This window comes from Sander vitreus, chromosome 12, assembly GCF_031162955.1.
Source record: "Sander vitreus isolate 19-12246 chromosome 12, sanVit1, whole genome shotgun sequence".
NCBI lineage: Eukaryota > Metazoa > Chordata > Actinopteri > Perciformes > Percidae > Sander > Sander vitreus.
Window position 1 is genome coordinate 10,928,505 of NC_135866.1, and position 22,117 is coordinate 10,950,621.

Genomic DNA, 22,117 nt, shown 5'->3' on the forward strand with positions numbered 1-22,117 from the left:
GCCCTATCCATGATGTTGGTGGGTGGAGGTTGGAAATGTAATAATGATGATGTACAATCTTTTTGTGTGTATAAACGTGCACTGTGAAAAGTTAGAGAGAGCACCGCCACCGTCAGAGTCCTCTGTCTTATTGCACTTGAGTGTTCTCTTGTTTTGCGTAATAAAAAAGAAAAGGAAAAAACATGTTTGAGGAAAAAAGTACTGTATTCTGATTGTCACTTGGGTTCTGTTGAGAGAAACAAATAAATATGAACTTGAAACCCGCTATGGAAAACTGTATCCTGATGAAATTATTCATTTTTCCCATCTTGGGATTTTTGCACTTACTGTAGGTTGTTTTTCCATCTGTTGAAGCTATTGAACTCTGAATGACTCGTCATGTTGAAACTTTTTAACGTTTTAATTGAGGAGCAAAATTTACATAAAGAAGGAAAGGTCTTCAGAATATTAATCCTAAAGCACTAATTGGGAAAGGTGGATTTTACAGTATTTTAAGGTACAGCAGTTAGATCAATTATCAAACATTTTTACTATTAGAAATAGCACCCTATTGAAAATAATGACACAAAAGGAACACAGTGACAGCAACATCATACAGTGACAGCATAAAAAAAGCCACACTTTTTTGTCCCCAAATGTCATCAAATAGAATCTATCTATAACTCTGAGTGGTTATCAAAATTACATTTTGAAAATGGAATAGCTTTAAAAAAAAAAAAAAAGAATGTAACAACTAAACTAACTAAATAACTAAAGTGACAAAAAGTGACAAGAGGTCCTTTATTGTTCTCTGTGGCAGACATGGCACTGACTGGCCTTCTGTCGCTGTAGGTTGGCTGCCTTGATGGTGCCAGGCCTCTGGGTGATAAACTGCTCTGTCTGACCAATAGCAGTCAGCCAAAAACTGTAGAGGTTGTTAAAGTAGTGACAGGAACCGCGCGCACCCTGGCACTCTATGAAAGGGTGAGTTCGGAAGTTCTTAAGGCAGCTACCAGAAGAAGTCAGAGACTGGCCACCACCCTCATCACCTGCCCCTGTTAGCTGAAGAGAAAAGTGCAGCATGTACACATTATGTAAGTTGAAAGCATTTTTCTTTCATACACACAAACCCAAGCTTTTTATCAGACTCACCATGAGGAAAGAGTACCCCGTCCACAGACTCCTCCAGCCAGGTGGGCATGCAGGGACTGTGGGATCCTGGCTGTGAAAAGCCACTGCAGGTGAGACTGTCTCACACACCACACAGCGGCTGATGTGGGAGCTAATCTTCTGGCCAGAAAGCGGCATCATGGGTATGGGAGCGGTGGTGGAGAGCCAAAAGGATTTGTCGTTACGACTAGAGTAGTGACAGGCAGCGGTGTTGCAGTAGGAGAAAGGCATGGAGGAGAATGCAGGGAGGCAGGAGCCAGCCTGGCCTACAGGGAGAGGAGGTAAAAGAGGAAGAAATTCTATCATCATCAAACTTTATTTGTAGAGCACTTTAAAACAGCCACAGTGGACCAAAGTGCTGTACAGAAGAATAAATTAAAGACATAAAATACACAACTCACACAAGGCATAAAATACAAATAACATGATTAAAAATAATAACAGCTTTACAATAAAAACAATAAAAAGAAATTAAATCTCTAGGAGGAGTTCTTTCGAGCAAAAAAACACTATTTTCGAACATTAAATTCAAAATGGTGGACTTCCTGTTGGGTTAAGGCTATGGCTCCAATGAGTTGTTTTGTACGTCTTGTCATGATACATGTGTGTACCAATTTTCGTTAGTCTACGTGAAACATACTGCAGGGGCTACATTTTTTAAGTATTGTAGGTGGCGCTAGCGAGCCATTTTTGCACGCCTACTTACGAAACCATTAAAATATAAAGATTTTCACCAGGCCTGATGCATGTGCAAAGTAAGAGTATGGGAAGGTCCCCAAAAAGGTGATTCATTGTGCGTAATAATAAAGCGTAATAATAATAAAAATAATAATTCCTTCAGTTTCAATAGGGCCTTCGCCGCTGTCGGTACTCGGGCCCTAAAAACAATAAAATCAAGTCATACTAGGTGTCAAAGGCCAAGGAGAAGAGGTGGGAGGTGGGACAGTGAAGAGGCCTGTCTAATGTGCAGAGGCGGGTCATTCCACAATTTAGGAGCTGTAACAGCGAAGGCATGGCCCCCTTTGAGCTTACGCTTAGTTTTTGGCACACCCAGGAGCAGTTGTTCAGCTGACCTGAGAGAACAGGCCGGTGAAGGGTGCAACAGCTCAGAGATGTAGGGTGGGGCAAGACCATTGAGGGATTTCAAAGCAAATAAAGCATTTTAAAGTGGATCCTAAAATATACGGGCAGCCAGTGGAGTGAGGCTAAAACGAGGGAAATGTGCTCGTGTTTACTGTAAAACTCATGGACCGGTTCATGAACTCATTTCCAACAAAAGTATCACTTTATGCAGACCCTTACCCAGATCTTGAGTGTGAGCTTTCTCTTGTCCCTCCAAATAGACCAGACTGTAGCCCATCCAAAGTTGACTGCTGTCTTCAGGGCACCGTGGCACCTGAACTGACTGGCTGTGGATAACCAAAAGGAAGCCGGACCTTAACGCCCCCCTATGGCCTGGCAAACCTGTATCACCGGGTGGACCTGGGATACCTGTAGGGTGGAGGGGTTGAACAAGTAGCAAGCAATGCTGAAGGATGAAATTAGCTATTTATTGAAGGCAGTCAATCATTTTATCTGTGGCCTTGAGAAAGACCAAAACATGTATTTTTACATAAACTCAGTGTTTCTTTTAAGGAGACTAACGTGGCAGTTATCAGTCAAGTACAAAGATCAGGCTTGTTACATGACTGCGTCTGATTATTTACCTTGAGGTCCAGTAAATCCTAGCTGACCAACATCTCCTGGGTCTCCAACAGGACCATTAGGACCAGCAGGACCTGGTTTGCCAGGGAGACCCACATTCCCTATGGGACCCTTCTGTCCTGGAACAAACATACATAAAAAAAATGACAAATATAGACACAGCCACATACAGACAACAGTGGATAAAAACACACAGCACAGATGTATTCAGACACAGAGCAGAATGTGTACACACATACAGTACATACGCACACAGAGAACATATTAGACTCTCTTGCCTTTATATCCTGGAGTCCCAGGAGGACCGGAATTGCCAGAAAACCCCACAGATCCTGGGAGACCAAGTGGTCCAGGAAGTCCAACGGGGGCCATTCTTAGGTTCTCCATGACGGAATCCCCGGGAGCACCTTTGACACCTGGAAGAAGAAGAAAAAAACGTAATGAGGTGATTACCAGATGTACTGTAGTAACATGTACCACAGAATTCAGTGGTGTTGAATAAGTGAGAATCAATTCTAATTATTTTAGCTACGGTGCCACTCACCTGCGTCTCCAGGTCGGCCAGTTACTCCCTTGCGCCCCCAAGGTCCAGGGACCCCAGTCTGTCCTTTGGGTCCTGGAAAACCTCTGGGACCATTAGGACCTCTCTCACCTGTTAAAGTGCAGCAACATTTAGAGTGCATGCAAGTGGACGGCCACACAGTAAATCCTGAGGGCAGCAGTCTTGCACTGTAATGTACCTTTTGGTCCTCCTAAGCCTGGGTAGCCATGAGAGCCAGCAGGCCCTGGGAGGCCCTGATCCCCCTTAGAACCTGGTACCCCAGGGAAGCCAATTGGACCTGGGTCTCCTTTGGAGAAAATGCTGCTGCCTGGAGGGCCCGGCTCTCCACGAGGACCTAACAATCCAACACAAAAATCCCAGTTGTGGACAGATAGATAAAAAAGGTACACAAACCCACAACTGAACATGAACATCCACACAATTGACATCCCTCACTGTGGCCACACAAAGATGGAGACGAACAGAGACAAAGAGATGACATAACATAAATTGCCGCGCACACACACACACACACACACACACACACACACACACACACACACACACACACCTGGAGGTCCTGGAGGTCCTTCATATCCTACATCTCCACGGGGTCCGGGCAAAAGCGTGTAGCATTCTCTGCCAGGGTTACCAGGGTCACCTTGGTGGCCTGGAGGACCTGAGGGAAAAAAAACACAGAGATGGAGGAATGGAACAGTAACCACACTCATAAGGAGAGTGAAAAACAGCAACAGAGTGCAATACAATGATAATAAAACAAATAATACAATCTGATTGACCATAAGAGACTCACTCTATTGTTCTTGTAGAGGCTAAGCCTAAGCTTCAAGCCCCTGAGGTGCTGTTGAAAGTCCAAGTCATATTCGCAGTTAAAACCATTGGTTCCAGTTATTTCCATGAGATCTTAGTTGGGTTTCCAGACAACTCACTGCTTGTATGTATGCCTGCGTAGTGTTGTAGTATTGGTGTGTGTGTGCGTGTGGTCAAAAATTGTATGTGCTTCCGGGTTGCACCCGAGGAACCAAAGATTGGTTCCTATTTACAGGAACCAATCCTTGTTCCAAAGGGCACTAATATGCACTTACAGTTATTATTGGACTGTACTGTGCTGTGACGAGACAATCACTTAAAATGTTTTGACTTCAACAGTTCATTTCTCCCTCACCATTATGGACAGATGCAGTAGATGCACTATTGTTAATAATAATAATAATAATAATAATAATAATAATAGATATGATACCTGTGACGCCAGGTGGGCCCCTCTGGCCTTTGGGCCCAGGATAAACGGGTCCTGGAGGCCCTTGCATGCCTTTAAACCCTTTGGCTCCAGGAAAACCATCTGGTCCTGGAGGTCCAGGAATACCTATGCCTTAAAGTAATGATTGAGTACATTTAAGTATCAATAGTAAAATGTCATAGCATGTAACATGTTATGCATTTCAACAAAAATGTATACCAACAGACACACCATAAAAGAAACGCAAAGAAATGATTGCTAAACTATAATGAAAGTACAAAAAATCTCCCTCTTACCCTTTGCTCCTTTGATCCCTTTTGGACCTCTAAGCCCATTCAGTCCATCCAGACCTGGTGCTCCAGGGGGCCCTAACATAAAATCACAGTACAACATGAGAATAATCTTGTTATAGTAGGTTATTGGCAGCAATCTTAGAACCCCTTTCACACAGAATTCAAGTGATAGCTGTGGTGGAAATTTCGAATACATCTGAAATAAAGCTTCAGTCAACAAAGTATTTTAAAGCTATATTGCGTAGTTTCTGTCTCCCCCATGAGGAATTCTAAGTAATGACAAACAACACTGTCGGCGTGTCCACATGATACAAGTCTTCCGTGAGCGCGCACAGCCATCCCCCCCCCCAACGCAGTTGCTATTAGCCACGGACTAAAAGGATTAACGAGGATTAAAAAAACATGATGGACTCTTCAGAAGAGGTAATTATCTTTACTCGAGATTCAGCGTGAGAAGGACACCGGATGCCATAATCTTCTGAACATAGCCATACTGAGAAATACAACGAGTTTTGTGGAGCTGATAGTCTTAATTAGCTTTGTTGCAACTCATTTGGCAATGGCTTGAATGTAACGGACATTCATTTATATCATAAAGTTACGTACTAAAGCTTTAAGTATTTATTCTTTGCGCAAAGAAGGTTTAGTTCATCAGAAAGGTCTGAAAGAATGAACAAAAAGTCTTGGTAAAGTTTAGTCTAGTTTCTACAAGGCTGAAAGCGAGGGGGGGTGTTCTGACTATCAGGGAATAGCAACTTGTGGAATTCCAAGGTCAAGCAGCACCAACACATCATCTACTTGGATACATTTTTGCTGAAGGCAGAAACTGTGAAAGGTTTTAAGCAACAGAACTACAAACCTGTAATTTACCATTAATTAAACAACACAAATGTATATTGCTGTTACATAGCCAATACAAATAACATAGTAGACACTACAATACCTGTACCCTGCCTATCCAATGATGGGAGAAACAACTGAGATTAGGTTGGTACCTGAAGGCCCATTTGGACCAGGGGGGCCTGGTGGTCCCGGACCTCCACGATCGCCTGGAAGACCTGGAAGACCTGGCCGACCTGATGGGCCCAGAGGCCCAGGGTAGCCTGCAGACACACACACACACACACACACACACACACACACACACACACACACACACACACACACACACACACACACATACACAAAAGAGCTCAAATCAACATGTACACACAAAGTTCAGTTTAGTTTATTATTTTTTTCACAGAACATAAAAAACCAATTACATTGAAGAAATACAAAAATATGTGAGGGTGTGGTAGGCTTATATAAAAACCACAACCAAAGGACATACCCTAATGTAGATGTACAAAATCTAAAGTGCATTTTATGTAAAATCATAAAAATGTAATGAAAATAAAATGCATGTAGAGAAACAGAAATAACTGCCATTTACAGTAAAAACAACAGTTCACTAAGAGTTATCTTTTTCCCCCCCAAAATCACATAGTTTAGACAGCAGGGAATTTCTAAGTCTATTCTTATACCTATTTGCAGATAATGACACAAAAGGAATCCATTAAATGTCATTCCACAAAATAACTCCATGAAAAGCACAAGATTGAAACTACTTGAGGGCATAAACACAATTTAAGAATTGAGTCATATTGTTTTAACGGCGGGAGGAGTAAACGAGAATTTGTACAAATTAACATAAAAAATTTGAAGATAGTGGAAAACTGAAACCAAGTTATTGCCATTGATTGACAATTTATGTGTGTTTATTTATGTGTGTTTTATATTTATTATTGATGTGTGTTTATATATATATATATATATATATATATATATATATATATATATATATATACACATATGTAAGTGAGCTTTATATTATGTGAGAACACATTATCCCAGTTACGGCCACAATGTCCCTACACTTTACTTTGAATTTGTTTCTCTCTGATGATATCCAACTGTTTGATGGAGTTCTTACACTTTTCCTGAATCTGGCTGTAAGTTACACATTCCTAAGATCAAAAGTGAACAACCGCAACATTCCTTCATTTATCCACTTTTCAAATGATTGCTGCAGTACATTCGTTCTCTGATTTAAATCTTCATTGGAAATCACCTGGTCCTCCTTGTCTTCCTGGTTCCCCGCCAATGCCTGGTTGTCCAGGCTGACCTGACCTTCCCGGGAGTCCTGGGTCCCCTAGATCTCCTGGACTCCCTCTGGGCACTAAAGGGAATTATTTTGTGCACAAAAATGTATTTCCAGTTATACATCCACTTACAGTATTGTATATAGTCTAAGACAATGGTTCCCAAACTTTTTTGTCTCGGGTACCCCACACAGCCCTGTCAGATGAACTTGCGTACCCTGTCATCAATTCCCCATGTATGTTCCAAATGTACACTATTCATTATATAAAAGTGGATATTTGTAATTGTTTCAAACTAATTGAAATTGTCAATATTCAGGTTAGTTTGGTCAGCAATCCTACTACTACAAACCTTCTAGGCTACTACCACTTGGAGTGAAACTGAATGTTTCAACTAGAGCCCGACCGATCGATACAAATATTGGGTGATTTAAAAATCCGATATTCCGATATATCGGCCGATATATATATGTATTTTTAAAATCCAGAAATGCGTAACAAAACATAAACAGATTTCCCTAACATTAGTTATTTGTAGATATTTATGAGTCCTCACTAAAATAATATGATAATGCAGTTTAAAAATAAACTTGTTTGTTTTATTGTCACAACAGAACAGAGGAACATCAAAATATATTAAAGTTCTGATAAATAAAATGTATAAAAATACAATCTTAAGATATGAAACTTAAAGGGTTTAACTTGAGTGTTGCCAACAGGGATATTGTAGAGTGCCCTCTGGTGGACATACTATACAACGCCAACACTCATAACATGGTTGAAGGGTGTTTCGTCCGTTTTTATTTTATATTTTAAATATTCATTTATCTGCCATTTTAAATGCCGATACCGATAGTTTGGAAACTATAATAATCGGCCCGCAGATGTACCGGTCGGGCTCTAGTTTCAACCATATATCCATTAATGTTACTTTTTAAGCTTTTTTAACGTTTCTTCATTGCTTTTAGCTAATCATCGGTTTAGTTATTACTTTTAACTAGTTATTTCTACCATTTATTCATTATTTTTAGCTAAACTTCTGTGCTCGCATGCTAACTAGCTTTCACACACTCTTACATAACTGCAACATGTTCAGGTGTTACAGTTGACCTAATGTTAATATGTGGATATATTCTACTCCCCAATCTTTCCACGTACCCTCTGGCAACTGCAAAAGTCCCCCTTGGGGTACATGTAGTTGGGAATCACTGGTCTAAAAATCTGAGAAACCCCCTTCAAGACAAGGTTAACTAAAAAAAAGAATTCAAGTCCCTCCTCATCATTTCAAGTCATTTCTAAGTAGGTCTTCTGTTCAGTGTGGCGTTTGCTAAACTCACCATGGGGTCCATCCTCCCCTGGCAGTCCTTTGGGTCCAGGTGGACCAGGTTGTCCATAAGACTCTCCTGGCTCACCTGGAACAGAGGTGGACAGCTTTCATTAGTTTAGTCCAACTAAATGACACAGATGTCAAATTCTGAAAGATTGCATTGGGCTTTATTGTTTTACATTCTTAACTGCATTTGCACTTATCATAACAATATACCATATTGTTTTGATGAACCAGACACAATTGTAAATGATCCAGACTGCTGTGGATTCACATCCTGTTTCATAAACTTGTTCTTCATACAGCAGCTACCTCAGAATCATTCAATCATTATTTCTCTCTTCTGACTCACCCTTGGCTCCTGGAATTCCCAGTAACCCTGGGATACCCGATTCTCCCCAAGGCCCTGGATCTCCCTTTAACAGACATCAACACATTAAAACTATTTACCATCACTCCTGAGACTGACAAACACATAATAAATGTACCGTAAAGCCACTAATCTATGTATTCATCGGTAGATGATGTCACGTCATAATCCACCTGTTGGTTTCTATTGGCCGCTGGGCTGGGGTGGGTGTGGCTTACCTGCGTCGTAGAGTCTGCAAAAGAGGAGGTGAAGCAGACTGGACATGTTGCGGTGGAACAGTCTCAGTGAGAGACTAGTCTATATTGCTCCACTTCCAGGATTGCTCCGGTGCCGCCGGAAATTCCGCCAGATGTCCGTTACCTTCCGCTTTCTTTGTGTTGACATTTCAAACTCTGGTGGATTTATGAGGACTATTGTTAAAGCCCCAGTGTTTAACGTTTGTAGTTGTTCATTATCAAAATCTGTATTGCCCTTCACAAACTTGTCCTTTTTCATGAATATTGACCACCACCATCAATTTCAAGTATTCCTATTAGCTTGGAATTTTACATTTGCGCTTGCATGAAGTGGGGTAGACGCTCCATAAAAATGCGCCATCTTGAAATACGTTAGCCGGTAAGGGACATACAGGCTATACTGCTCTGCCTTTCGCGTTTTCGACTCACAGCTGCTGCTAATGGGTATCGTAGCTTCCCGGCCCCGGCAAGTTTGAAGAAGGAAACATGGAGGACCAGACGTATTCAAAATCCAAATTTCAGGAACAGGAGTCTTCTTCTTCACCCAGAAAAAGAAAACGGATATTGAAAAGAGGAAGAGACCTGCGTCATCAGAAAAAAGAGTGAACACTGGAGCTGCTTTGGAGGCACACACCAAATCCCAACTAGTTAATTATCCTCCGGACCGCTGCAGTCTCCTTTTCTTTCTCTCTTCTTTCCGTCGGGTGGCTCGTGGTGTGAAGCGTGCGTCCGCGCCACTCTCCGACATGAACTCATGGATGTATTAAGAGAACGCATGAACTCCAACAACCATGGCTGATAGACGGCCTTGTGTACACCTTCGCTTTTTGAAGCGTGAAGGCTACCGTAGCTGCAATACTGCGTGGCGAGAGAGAGTTGATTGCGATATATGATCTCAACGCTAGATGGAGTAATTCTTACACAATATAGCTTTAACTGCTCCTCAGATGTCTGCAGGGTAAATCCAGACAGTTAGCTAGACTATCTGTCCAATCTGAGTTTTCTGTTGCAAGACTAAAACAACCTTTAAACGTACATGTTCCACCAAAACAACGTTTTGGTACAACGTTCCACGTTCCTTCCCGAGGCTATTTTGCAGCGGCACCGGGGCTCCGTCTGGCGCACAGCACCGCCCACGACGATTGTGATTGGTTTAAAGAAATGCCAATAAACCAGAGCACCTTTTTTTCTACCATCCCAGAATGCTGTGTGACTAGCCAGACCCTCCTCTGCAGCGCTGTGGAGGAAGGTCTGGCAATGCGAGACTAGTGAGAGACTGACTGACAGTCAGTGGAAGAGGATTGGGTTTCTGATTTGTCGTGACGTCAACCCACCAAGTTGTGTTCATGTTTTTTCCGCGTCTTAATTGTCTACAAATGAACTGTCAACTGAGTGACTAATCCTTAACTACAGTCTGGCGGCCAATAGAAACCAACAGGTGGATTATGACGTGACAATTATAACATAAGCAGTCTAGGACTAGCCTTTAACTTTAATCCATGCCGTAGTCCTCACAAAAGATGACAAAAGTCTCCTGCCACACAATGGCTGTTCATTACAGACTGTTGGAATTATCAGAATTGATATGATGCTGGTACAATGTGTGACTCAAGTGGAAGCCTTGGAAAAACTGAGCACAGACACAGAAGAATTAGATCCATTGTGTACCCAATCTCCATCATGTCCAGGATATCCCCTGGGACCAGGGAAACCTTTGTTTCCAGGGTATCCAGGAGGTCCTGATAATCCTGGCCTGCCTGGAGCACCAGTGCTGCCTTTAAACCCTGGCGAACCAGGAAATCCATTAGGACCTGAAGCACCTGGAACTCCCCTTGCGCCCTTTGAGCCTGTAAGCGACAAAACAAAATGAAACAAATGTAGTTCTGTGCTATTCATCACAATCTATAGTAAGTCTTTGTAAAGTGAATGTGAAGTGACTGGGAATTCAAGAAATCATCTTGTTTAAATAAAAAATATTGCCTTCAGGTCCTCGTAGTCCGGGTTGACCCATCTCTCCTGGAGCTCCTGGTGGGCCTTTTTTTACATTCCCGAGACGTGTTGGTCCTCTTAATCCCGGTGGACCACGTTCACCTGGATGGAGCGCACAGTTGAGATAAAATGCTCAAAAACTTAAATAATACATCATTCTTAGTCATCCTCATCTAGTGTTGTAGCTGCATAGTCACGACTGTAGCTGTATACAGCCTGTTGTCAAACTGTTGTGGACAACCTTGTCAAGTCCAAGTGGACTAGCATTCATATTTACTGAAAATATATTATATCAAGATTGTATATTACAACAAATCGAGACATCATATTTTCACATTTTGATGATTTCCTGCTTGTTGGACAAATATTTACAATTATTAAAACACATTAGGCCATGGCACCTGGCAAGACTGACTGTAGCTATCAGACACATGTGTATGTAACCAGAGACGTACCTTTAATACCAGGCTGTCCTGGGTATCCACTGTCACCTGGGCGACCATAAAAGCCTCTCTCTCCCTGTTTTCCTGGAGGTCCTGGAGGTCCAGGACGACCTGGCAAACCTGGGGCCCCAGGCCTGCCTGGGAACCCCCTTTCACCTGGATGAATTGATAGAAAGTCTCCTTTCACAACAGGACAGACTAGTTTACAGATATATAGCATTGTTGATCAAATGTAGACTAGGTTTCAGTGTAGGGCACATGCATCAAACTCAAGGCCTGCGGGCCGAATCCGGCCCCTTGCAGATTTAGATGACGAAAAAGATGTGACTCAATGTGTATAAAAAGGTCGTAAAAAGAGACACATTTTTAAAGTGGCCATATTATGCTCATTTTCAGGTTCATAATTGTAATGTGAGATTGTATCAGAATAGGTTTACATGGTTTAATTTTCAAAAAACACCGTATTTTTATTGTACTGCACATTGCTGCAGCTCCTCTGTTCACCCTGTGTCAGGTCTCTGTTTTAGCTACAGAGTGAGACCTCTCAACTTCTGTAACATCTTTGTTGTCAGTCGCACATGCGCAGTCACTAGGTAAGGATATCATGAGCTAGCTAGCTGTTTCTCCAACTTCGGCCTGTACAAGGCAGGATTAGCCGGGAGACTTCTTTTAAACGAGGGCGCACTTCCAACTTTGTGTGGAATACCTGCAGAACAGGGACATGTAAGTAGTTCTATACAATTTATTTTGTAGATTAGGGTGAATTTGTGTGTGTTGTAGCAGTGTTTTGCCATTGAGAACGAGCTAGCATGCTAGTGCTGGCATGCTAATGGTTAGCCCCCTAGGCCCCTCGTTTCGGCTATTGACGTAGAAAGCCGTGCAGATTTTGAACAGCTCACCCAGAGACTGAAGGCAGGACACATTCAGAAACCCGTATCTCACTCAAAACAGCATGGATGTTTTTTTTTCAAAGTTTGTATGCGTGTGGAAGCACCAGAGACACAAAATAACACCCCAAATCCCAGAAAAAAAGGGATTTTTTCATAATATGGGCACTTTAAAAAATGACAAAAACTTCTGAGAAAGCCACAAAAAGTCGGAAAAAAAACAACAAAATTTATGAAAAAAAGCTGCAAAAATGTAGAAAAAAAACAGACATGCAGTAATAAAGACAAAGATATTTGACCTTTTCAATGAAACAAAAGCGTGTCATTAAACTTCACATGTCCGGCCCTTGATGTGATTCTCTTTTTCCAGTGTGTGGCTCTTAGTGTGGTTAAGTTTGATACCCCTGGTGTAGGGGATGAATAATTGGTCAGTTACACAACACCTCCAGCTTGGCGTATGATGCTGGTGGTGGTGATGGGAAATGTAGCGATCAGAGGTTGGGTTCACTGTCAGGGTCTGGAGGCCGTGTGAACAGATGCTGACTACAACAACATGTATCTAACCATCACTTATAAATGGTAAAATGATAGTTAATTCATTATTTAATTACTTTTAAAAAGTGAATAGTTCTTTTTCTGTTAACAATGATATCATAATTAATAACGTTTGTGATGCTATAATTAACGTTTTAACAGTTTTATTTACACACACCATTAAACTTTATATAGTATATGCAGTATTTGTTAATGATTAACACATTATTTGTAAACCTTTAAGAAATAATTTGTAAACATTATTTGGATGGCTACTATAAAGTTGCAACTGATAATTATAATAACTTGTAAGTGGTTAATAAATACTTTGTAAAGCATAGACATTATTTAGAGAGCTATTATCAGTGCACTAATAATGAAATAATCATCTATTTTATAGATCACCAAAAAGAGAATTAATGGTGCCAAATGAATGATACTTGATGCTTTATATTTATTTATTTACAAAACAATTATCAACCATAGACAAAGTATTACCTATACATATATTATATATTATATATATATATATATATATATATATATATATATATATATATATGTTGTAATAATATATATATATATATAATGTTATAAATATTTTATATTACACAAAACTAATGATGAAATAAACTATATTACTTATATTCATCATTTCATTGTTTGTTAACACTAGAATGACTATTAACTGAAGTTTAATAAACTATCAATTTACAATCCATTGATGATGGTTATTATAAAGTGTTACCTACGTTTTTACATGATTTTGAATGCTCAGGTAAAAACATAATGCTTTTCAAAAGTGTTTCCTAGACAGGCCAGTGGTTCACCTTTCAGTCCTGGCCAGCCATCGGAGCCAGGATCTCCTGAGGGGCCTGTGGGGCCTCTTGGTCCAGCTGGGCCTGGCAACCCGGGAGGGCCAGGGAAACCTTGTGGACCCCTCTCTCCATGACCAGGTCGACCTATAGCTCCCTTAAGACCCTTTTGACCAGGGTAGCCTATGCAACATTATATAGTTCAATGAGAGAAATGTGTTCATGGATGGTTAGATGTTGGCCTCACAAATAAATATTCATGAATTTACTCTGGAATTAATCTTGACATGTTTAGGGTACATTCAGATGGACATCCAGAGTGCACAGAGGGAGGGGCCGTACCAAGAGTGATATAGAGACATACTTGCTGCATACATTGCTAGCTGCTGCTGTGTGCTCACCTTGTACTCCCCTGTGTCCGGGGTTTCCTGGAGGGCCTGGAGGGCCTGGGAGTCCAATCAGGTCACACAAAGTGCAGGGTGGGCCTGGGGGACCAGTGGCCCCAGGGTCACCGTTGGCTCCTGGCTCTCCTTTCCAACCAGGTCGTCCAGATCGGCCTTCTGCACCTGTAATTACAAAGCACAGATGGTCAACCAATTCCAATGTTCAGTAAAGAATGGGAAGTACACTGTAAACTGACTAAATCAGCTTTTTCCCCTGTGATATAATAATAATAATAATAATAATAATAATAATAATATATAATAATAATAACTTTATTTGCGTAGCACATTTATATAGGCTACATTAACTGAAGCCTAAGTTATTGAGTGGTTTGTTTGTGTTCACCTAAATATAAGTGAAACTTACCTGGAGAACCTGGGTTTCCAAGAATGCCACGGCGTCCTTTTGTCCCCTGAGCCCCAGGGCGACCAGGTGGGCCAATAGCACCTGGCCTGGCAGAGGTGACATCTCCTGGGGCACCCTTCCTGCCTGGGTATCCTGGTAACCCAGGAAGGCCTGAAGGGCCATCCAGGCTGACACCCCTGGGACCAGGCTCACCTGGATCCCCATTAAAACCTGGAGGTCCTTTTACAAATAACAGAGACCTACCATATAAGTGTTTAAACAACCCTTTCAACTGGATAAATGACCATTAACTGACAATGTTTCTGCAGTGTGAGTGCTTGATGATCCTTTCAAAATGTGGGTATCATTTTAATTTGACAACAGTTTAGAGAGTTGTTACCTGGCAGTCCAATCCCTCCAGTTTCACTGCCATCTCCTTTCATGCCTTTCGGGCCTGGGTGTCCCGGACTTCCTGGAGGACCATCTCTTCCTGGCTCGCCTGAAATCCCTACAAGGGGCCAAAGAAAACTTAAGGTTGACTTGCAACATGGACCGACAATGTTTTATGGGCCATAAACCCTATTTTCTTTTCCATGATGGCTTCATATTGGTTTTTTAATATAATATTAAATATGCGTAACATGTAAGACTTACCCGGTGAACCGGGCTCACCCTTGCGACCAGGTAATCCAATCGCATTATCATGACAGCATGGCTCAGTTTCACCTGGTGACACAAGTACAACATGCTTCTTGAGCCCATGACACCTGGTGTAATGTGGGAACAGGTGTTTTAACAGAAACTGAGTTGAACCGAGTCTCTGACCTCTAGGGCCTGGTCGTCCAGGAATTCCTAAGGAGCCAGGATCTCCCTGATGACCTTTAAGTCCAGGTAGCCCCTTAGCCCCTGGATAGCCAGGACCTGGGGGGCCTATAGGCCCTGATAACCCTTTGGGTCCAGCAACACCAGGGTCACCTTTGGAACCAGGTAATCCTACATATCCAGCACCCTGCAAAAACGTTACCTGATACCATAACTGCATAACCAAAAAGGAATGTAGCCAAGTGGAAAAAAAATTGTGTTCCATAAATTACATGTACAGTAAAATGTACACACTCACCGGTGGTCCAGGGTCCCCTACAAGGCCAGGGCGTCCATTCAGTCCTGGCGTACCACTTGATCCAGGAGGTCCAGGGACTCCGTGGTTGCCCTTGGCACCTTTCAACAACAAAATAAACTGTAGATGTTAGGCTATCAATGTTGAATAACCCTTGGTAAAGGCATGTATAAAACAGAGATCTTTGTTTTCTTATTTGACTAAAAAAAAAGCATTAGTCTGGTCAACGGAAGTACATTTCCAGGATAAAGCCTGACGCGCCGGATGTCCCTCACCTTGCAATCTCTGTGTGTTACCGTTCTCAAAATGTGTTTGTTTGGGGAAACGACAAACAAACTTCAAGCTAGCAAGCTACATGCTGAGAATGGCAAGTTTTGAAGAACATTTGGATTGGCAACTAGGCAGGCCTGCTTGGTTCTTTCAGTGAATGATTGTAAAGATTTACATAAAATATGTTTACGGCATTTACTCTCTAACTGGCACGTTTTGGGACCGATTGGTGGGGATTGCTGTGGACAAAGTACACACGGCGATACACTGGTAAGAGCAAATTACTTTTAAGCATGTATCTAGCTAATTTAAATAGCTTGTGGTACTGTATTGTATGTTTAATATTGTATGTGGCGTTTTCTTTTGCGGGGTGCAAATATTCCACCAAAACAAATTCCTTCCAGAGACTAATTTTGCAGTGCCACCGTCAAGCTTAGCGCTGCCCAAGACGATTGTGATTGGTTTAAAGAAATGCAAACAACCCAGTGTTTTTTTCTCCTATCCTAGAATGTATGTGTGGTGTAGTCAGACCTTACTCCACAGCGCTGCGGAGCTAGATCTGGTAATGCGAAACTAGGTAAACATAAATAATTGAATATATCTTGACCTTGAATTCTCCCATCCTCTCGGGAGTCGATGTTTCTAAGCATTTAACATACCTGTACACTTTGCTTGTATAATAATACTGTGTATAGTATAGCTTTGATGATAACAGGTGCTTACCTTTAACATATTCCACAATAGTGCGACCTTTTTGACCCTTGTGACCTTTTAAACCCAGAATTCCTTTAAAGCCCTGCAAGAAATCACAAAGTCAAAGACAAAACTATGTTTCTGTGGCTATTACGAAGAACAGACTTTTATACATGTTTTAGAAAATGTAATAAATAGTTAGTTTGACTCCTGCTGTCCTTACTTGTGGGCCTCTTGGACCATCACTTCCTTTCAGTCCTGGGTCTCCTTTAAGTCCTTGAGTTCCAGGTAACCCAGGAGATCCTGGATAACCAGGTGGACCAGGGGGCCCTTTGCTTTCATCACCAGCTCTACAGTTACAATCCCCTTGACAACCTGTAGAAGACACAGATGACAAAAAGGAATGGCTATACGCTATAAAAACTTTACTCTATAAACTTATACTAAATACTAAATCACAAATCTGTTCCAGTAAATCCCCTCAGGATGTATCTAGATTCCACCTGAGGTCAGTTGACACAGACAAGGACACAAACCTTTAATCCCTTTGAACCCTTGCTTTCCGGGAGATCCTTTGCTTCCTTTGTCACCAGGGTCCCCTGGGTCCCCAGGCTCACAGTAGTAATCTGTGGATTAATAAGCATCCACAAAAATTGAGCAACATGAATTAAAAACTTCAGCAAGTCGTTTGAATGCATGAATTAGTGGACTTCTTTCATCAGAAGGACTTGAAAACTCACCTCCACATCCTGATCAAGTATGCCACATCATGTGCACACACACACACACACACACACACACACACACACACACACACACACACACACACACAGAGACACCCACACACACGCACAAAGAAAGTAAGTAAACATTCAAATAAACATGCACAAAACACTAGCTTAAACTTATTCAAATTTTAAATAATGAAACTACATTTGTAAATGGCTAACACATATACTCTCTCACTCTTTTAGGAAGAAAGTTTTAATATACCTGGAGGACCTGGGAGGCCTCTGACACCTTTATCTCCGATGAGTCCTTTAGTTCCCTTTGTTCCCGGAAAAAGATCTTCAACATAGTCATACCTTCCCGCCTCTCCCTTGTAGCCCTTGGGACCGGGAGACCCTTGTGGCCCAGGCAGACTAGGCTCTTCTAGAAATGTGTGAGAAGCGACATGATAGGATCGGGACTGACTCACTCACTCAGTTTCTAACTGATCGTCAAATCCTGATCAGAGTGAGTGATATACTCCATGATAAATATGAAGTCAGGAGGATCCTGAAAGTAAGAGACCAGAGAACACCTCTGACCTGGTATTGTTAACCCTGGTGGGCCAGGTGGGCCAGGCATGCCCATGTACCCAGGGTCACCTGCGGGTCCAGGCAGTCCGGGATACCCACGGTCACCTTTAACACCTGAACCATACAGACATAGAACCATGAAACAATCAATAACATTGCCATTCATTTAATTCCAAGTAAAAGCAGTGTATTAAACCATGTTTTGGGAGAAATGTGTTTAATATTTAAAACATAGTTTCTTAGCACCCCAGTATACTGTAAAGCTATTTCCAGTGGAATCTGTATCGCTGTGATGTCTTGCTCTAAATCTGGAATGCTAAAATTCACTTTTGGGTATAAATAAAGAAACCTTAAACCTTGGTATACTTTAGTTATATTGGCCAACACATTAAGACTAAGTTGTTAACTATTGTCCATTTTTTCAAGAGATTATGCCACTATCATCAAATAACAAATGTATAATAGGATAGTGCTACTAGTGGCCACACATAGCTCAACCAATGAGCAGAGTGTAGCTACTGCTCTGGTCTCACCTCTGGCATCACTTCCATTTTGAAAGTGCAGGGGACCAGAGAGACCTGGTTCTCCTGGGTAACCCTGTTGGATACACAGACAGAGACCCAAACATAGCCATGAATAGACAATGCCACTGATGTCCACTGAATATTTCTAAAAATGAGAAAAGCGATCAAAGAGCATTGGTCCAGTAAAAGTGATAATCACACTTTGCAACCACCAGAGGGCAGCAGATAAGACTACTTTGTTCCTATATTTGAAATACAACACTAATTGTAAGGGGAACAAATGTATCACCAAGATTCCAGCAAGCATCTCTCCTGCTGGAGAATATAAATCCATGTCCTCAATATCAAACTGAGTCCTTTAAGTTTTACTTCAGAGTAGCACTTTACGCGTACAATATAATGATCAATTTTGCCATAAAATTGGCTTTTGTTTGCACCTGACACAAGCTTTCTAATTAGGTTCAAATTGTGATGCACAATCCTTTGATGTTTATGTAAAGCTCACCTTTGGTCCCGTTCTTCCAATGAGACCTGGAAATCCTTTCTCTCCCGGCAAACCCTGAAAATATGTGAATGGATTTAACCTAAAGAAATTGCCTTTGTAAAGTAACATAAGGGAAGGCTTAGGCCTCACATTACAGGTATACCTCAGGTCCTGGTGGTCCATCTCTACCACGAAATCCTGGAGAACCCTAGAGATGGAAACAATGGTGTGAATATTGTATGTGTCTGTCTAAAAAGCTTATTTCAGTCTGATGTGTAAGTCACACCTACCCTAACTCCAGGAAAACCAAGGATTCCTTGCTCTCCTTTAAGTCCTTGGGTGAAGACATCTCCCCTACCTCCCTGATAAGGAAGAAAATGCAAATAAAATACCTTTCTCTTTCTCTCAGACATACCTATATGCTGACATATGGGATGAAACTCACGCGTATGCCCTTTGGTCCACATGGTCCAGGAAGCCCTTTGTCTCCCTGAGAAGCAGAAAATAAAATAAAAAATATATATTTTTATACAAATCTATGCAGTAAAAAAAAATCAATATTGTATAAATACAAATGAGATCTTTGTCTTCACCTTGTAACCTTGGGACTCAATACTTATTGGAGGGGATTCTATGACTTCTTCTGGTCCTTCTGGGCCAGGTGGGCCTTGCTCACCCTGGAATATGGAATTAAAGGGGTGAAGACGTTTGCTTTACACACACAACACACACACACGCACACACACACACACACACACACACACACACACACACACACACACACACACACACACACACACACACACACACAAGCACATACTGTAGCTGTCAAAGGCCAAAATGGTTTCTTACATCGTCACCTTCAGCTCCTGGCAGTGATCCTCCGGGGTCGCCCTACACAAACCACCAAAAGTTTAAAATGTGTGTGTGTGTGTGTGTGTGTGTGTGTGTGTGTGTGTGTGTGTGTGTGTGTGTGTGTGTGTGTGTGTGTGTGTTTGTTGGTGTGTGTTGGTGTGTGTGTACAGATGACTCACTGGTAGTCCTCTCACACCTTTAGGTCCTTCCAAGCCCTAAATGTAATCACACACACATTTTGAAATACAATATAAGGCACTGCATTTCTTCTTGTAATGTAGATCATGAATATAAGTGGTCTAACATATTGCTGCATACTGTGCATGTACAGTAATATAATGGTCTTAATTATAACCTATATAAAAGACAAAATATGTACAAAAAGTGAAGACTTTTTCACCTCAAGTCCAAGAGGGCCAGGAGGGCCAGTGTGGCCTTTAGGCCCAATGTCGCCTTGTCTTCCCTGAGTTAAAAAAAAATAATAATAATAATTACACAATGTTAAAGAGTAAAACATGAAGTTGAGTCGACTCAACTCCAAGCACAGTGTAAGATTTAAAGCATGCAATCGCTGGTTCATCTATTAGCTGAATATTACTGAGGAATACTGCTTTACTGCCAAAATATGAAAAGAACACATACAGGTCGACCACGTTGTCCATCCCTACCAGGCTCCCCCTGCAAGACAAAATGAAACAAAGATGAAAACAATGACAAACTGAAGATGAGAATATTTATAAACACTGGTAATTGCAAATAATTATAAAGTGGGTTCTGACATTCCATCGTCCGTCCATCATTATCTGAGCCTCTCCAGACTAGTGGAACTTACTGGAAGGCCTGGATATGTAACACCATAAAAAGGTTCTCCTTTAATTCCTTTAGGTCCACGTAATCCCTTATAAAAAAAAAAAAAACAAACACAGTAAATGTATACATTAGACACATTATGAAAAAAAAACAGATACAGTATTTTATATTTATACATAATTTCTACAAAACCTTGAATCATGGTCAATGAGAATGTTTGTGAACATTCAGTAGCCTACCGATGTTTATTCAAATGATTATTCCTACAATATCGGCAGATTGCATCTGCTGTATTAGGCAACTACAGCCTTTTAGAGAAAGATGCTTAAAGTTAAAACATTTTAAAAAGCTAACTGTTGGGCACTGGCAGGAGACAGGACACAAATTTAGGCCTCTATTCTACATGTCCAACCACCACCCAGACCGCCACAACCCTACTTATCTCTGTGCTATTTGAATGTCACATTATTTCCTGCATTGTCACTGAATCTGGCAATAGACTTACATCGTGTGCTGCACAACTGTCACAAAAGAATGTAACTACTAGTGATTTTTCACGTTTTTGCCTTTTGACTAGAAATCCAATGTGCTTTACTTTGCTGCATAACTCTGTAAAAGCCACGTTTTGTCAAACATCAGAGCAGGAGTTCTACTTACCTGTGGCCCATGGAGACCATCCAAACCATCAATACCAAAAACGCCTGGTCGACCCCTTGTCCCATTACAGCCATCCACTCCTGGCAAACCAGGCTCGCCGCCTGCTCCAGTGTGGCCCTGGACAATATAGTTAGGGTGGTGAGTGACAGCAGAGTTTTGGAAGCCACAGTAATGACCTGTCTAAATCTAGTTGAGAATGATAAAGAAAACATGCTTTACATAATGAATAGCTTTAGGCCTGCTATCTTATAAGTACAGCGGTTAAGATGAACAACTTGAGTTTATTAAACACAAACACTTAAAGGTGCAATGTGTAATATATTTACTGTATTAATCCAAAAATGACTACATGCCATCAGATATTAAGGACACATGCTAAGTTGAAATACTATCTTTTGTGACCACAATGTTAATGCCAGTATTTTCTCCTTTGAAATTCCCATTCTGTGACGGATGTCTGTTTGTGTTTTGACCTGTGTGTTGGTATCAGCTGCCCATTTTGACAGCTGGGGCCGGGTTGCCATTTAACTTTACCTGTAAAAACGCAAACCCAGCGCGCTACAGCTGTAGTACAGCCATGGAAGCAGTGCGACCGGGATCAACGGAAATGTATTACCTAAATGAGACTAGATTCTACCTGACCTAAAAAAACCTCAGTGTTTCTAAACAGTTGCATGACCTGTAGTCTCGCTTTGCCAGACCCTCCTCCAAAGCGTGCTGAAGAGAACGGCGAGGTAGCGGTATTTATAGCAGTTCTTGCCATAATTTTAAGCCAAGAAAGTGTGTGTGTCAGTCGGTAGAGCTCCGCGCTGGGGTTTTATGACCGTCAACATAGCCAGCATCTAACAATAGCTACTCCGCTGCGCTGTGGAGTAATGTCTGGCTATGTGAGACCAGCGTAGACCAACATTGTGGATGCTATAC

At 41.4% G+C, this 22,117-nt stretch overlaps 1 protein-coding gene across 1 annotated transcript; it reads right to left on the reverse strand.

The window, feature by feature from the left end:
• Positions 1-780: 780 nt before the first annotated feature.
• LOC144526683 (uncharacterized) lies at positions 781-14,707 on the reverse strand. The gene is made up of 21 exons (XM_078264297.1): positions 14,504-14,707; positions 14,206-14,259; positions 14,058-14,139; positions 13,709-13,876; positions 11,470-11,613; positions 11,006-11,116; positions 10,694-10,872; positions 9,008-9,021; positions 8,772-8,835; positions 8,430-8,504; positions 5,944-6,024; positions 4,659-4,781; positions 3,997-4,073; positions 3,842-3,849; positions 3,594-3,749; positions 3,398-3,505; positions 3,132-3,269; positions 2,856-2,972; positions 2,452-2,640; positions 1,132-1,415; positions 781-1,041 (listed from the first exon to the last, which is right to left on the reverse strand). The coding sequence occupies exons 1-21, from the start codon at positions 14,705-14,707 to the stop codon at positions 781-783; spliced, it is 2,637 nt and encodes an 878-aa protein (XP_078120423.1).
• Between the last annotated feature and the right edge of the window lie 7,410 nt (positions 14,708-22,117).

Bases quoted from the DNA above. Each gene is read 5' to 3' on its own strand.
- LOC144526683 (XM_078264297.1), bottom strand. From the start codon at position 14,707: ATGGGGATCCAGGTGAGCCTGGTCCCAGGGGTGTCAGCCTGGATGGCC. The intron at 14,260-14,503 runs GTAAGTTTCACT...TTGTAATTACAG, and splicing joins TGGAAACCCAGGTTCTCCAG to GTGCAGAAGGCCGATCTGGA. The intron at 1,042-1,131 runs GTGAGTCTGATA...TTTTCTCTTCAG, and splicing joins CGGGGTACTCTTTCCTCATG to CTAACAGGGGCAGGTGATGA.